Below are 1813 nucleotides of genomic sequence, written 5' to 3'. Positions count from 1 at the left end.
ATATATATATATATATATATACACACACACACACACACACTCACCGGGTACTCTACTGGATTAAGATCTGGTGACTGTGGAGGCTGTTTGAGTACAGCAAAGTCATTGTCATGTTCAAGAAACCAGTTTGATGGGTTCACTGTGGTTAGAAAGGGATGGACATGGTCAGCAACAATACTCATGTAAGCTGTGGTGTTTAAGTGATGCTCCCAACGCTTGAGCTCTCAGCGAAGGCGGTCGCACTTTCTCCTCTCCTCCTCACCCTTATCTTCCCTGCTTCGCCTCTATGTCCTTGTCTTGTCTTGTGTGAATTTACTTTCCCTGGAACAGTCTCTCACTGTCGTTCTCTAAACCTAAAAGAGAATTATGGATTTGATCAACTGGTCTCTGAGTGCTATTGACACCCTTTTCTCAACGAGAAGTCGGGGCTCGGGAGAGCCTGAGTGCCCTGGAGGGACTTTCCCTGCCGGTTACACGATGGACGGGTGGCAGAACTGGAGGACCGTGTGCCTGGCGGGACTGTCGATCGAGGACGCTGAAGATATCTACCTATTCGGAACCATGATAACAGGGTTCATGCTCATCGGCGTTGGCTTAGCCCTGGTTTATCAGAGAAATAAGAAAGCGGAACCGGCTGTTCAAACCCCCACAAGGCTGCCCGCTGGATTCGAAGCGACGGGACGAGGTGCGACCTCTCACAACGAACGTAATATGGTCAACACCTTGGAGACGCTTACAGCTGCTGTGAAGGCTCAAAACAACACCATTGAGCGTATGAGGGGAAACATCAGAGAGAGGCCTGCTCAAAATGAGACCCTTGAGCGACAGTTGGAAAACATCGCGGAACGGATCACTGCAGTTGTGAGGTCTCAGAATCAAAAGACTGACAACACCACGGAACAGAAGTTTGATACCATCATGGGGAGGCTCGCAGCTCTTCAACGGGAGATCGAGAGACCAGCCTCGGAGTGCTAGAATTCGAGCTGCTCACAAAGGAGAAATCAACAATATTCAACATTTGGACACCACGGCTCCAGCTGCAGGCCCAAGGCTGGAGCCCACCAAAACAACTCCCTGATAACGACTGTGTGATGACTATTCTTCCCGCCCCATGAAGGACACCTGGATTGGCTGGAGGACTGTTTACTTAGCCTGATAGGCCGAAGGACACTGTCTCAGCTAAACTATGGACACGCACACACACACACTTACACTGATAAGCACTCACTCATCCCCCTCCCTTTCCAACGCCTTCGATGCTTGTGCCCTACCGGGGATGATAGCAGTCAACTGGACCAGCACAGATGCTGCAGGACCGGATGCGCTGTCTACGCCGGCTCTCTCTTACCCTTTACCCGCCCTGTTGCTTGTCTCGTGTTTCTATGGTGTATTGATAGTCATGTGCTTTTGTGCTGAGGTGTTTTTTCTTTTATCAAACTGTTCTCCCACTAGGAGCTCAGTCTGAGTGGAGTTTTTTTTCTCCTCCTCTTACCTCATGTAGTGTATTTTCGTTGTTTTTTTCCTATCAGCCTACCTTCTGACATGTCTGCCCAATGTGATGTTTGTGTAAAGTTGGTCAGAAGGTTCCTTTGTGAGTGCGCATGCGCCATTAGCGTGCTGCCTGCTGTAACCCCTAATTTCCCTCGGGATGAATAAAGTATTCTGATTCTGATTCTGATTCTGATTCTCAGTTGGTGCTCAGGGGCCCAAAGTGTGCCAAGAAAGTATCCCTCACACCATTTCATCACCATCATCCTGAACCACTGAGTCAAGCCAGGATGGATCCACGCCATTGTGTTGTAACCCTACCATG

The 1813-nt window shown here is 49.3% G+C and overlaps 1 protein-coding gene across 1 annotated transcript; it reads left to right on the top strand.

Annotated features, from left to right (window-relative positions):
• Nucleotides 1-271: 271 nt before the first annotated feature.
• LOC146614947 (uncharacterized) lies at nt 272-1549 on the top strand. The gene has a single exon (XM_085375742.1). It carries the CDS (start codon nt 367-369, stop codon nt 973-975), a length of 609 nt encoding a protein of 202 aa, XP_085231868.1. The 5' UTR covers nt 272-366; the 3' UTR covers nt 976-1549.
• Nucleotides 1550-1813: the final 264 nt, after the last annotated feature.

The sequence above is a fragment of the Diplotaxodon limnothrissa genome, linkage group LG17, assembly GCF_057381915.1.
Source record: "Diplotaxodon limnothrissa isolate DT_005_m linkage group LG17, D_limnothrissa_male_GT1.1, whole genome shotgun sequence".
Lineage (NCBI taxonomy): Eukaryota > Metazoa > Chordata > Actinopteri > Cichliformes > Cichlidae > Diplotaxodon > Diplotaxodon limnothrissa.
This window is presented reverse-complemented; position numbering and strand designations above follow the sequence as displayed.

What these genes read in the sequence shown, in the direction of transcription:
- LOC146614947 (XM_085375742.1), top strand. Translation starts at nt 367, where the DNA reads ATGGATTTGATCAACTGGTCTCTGAGTGCTATTGACACCCTTTTCTCA.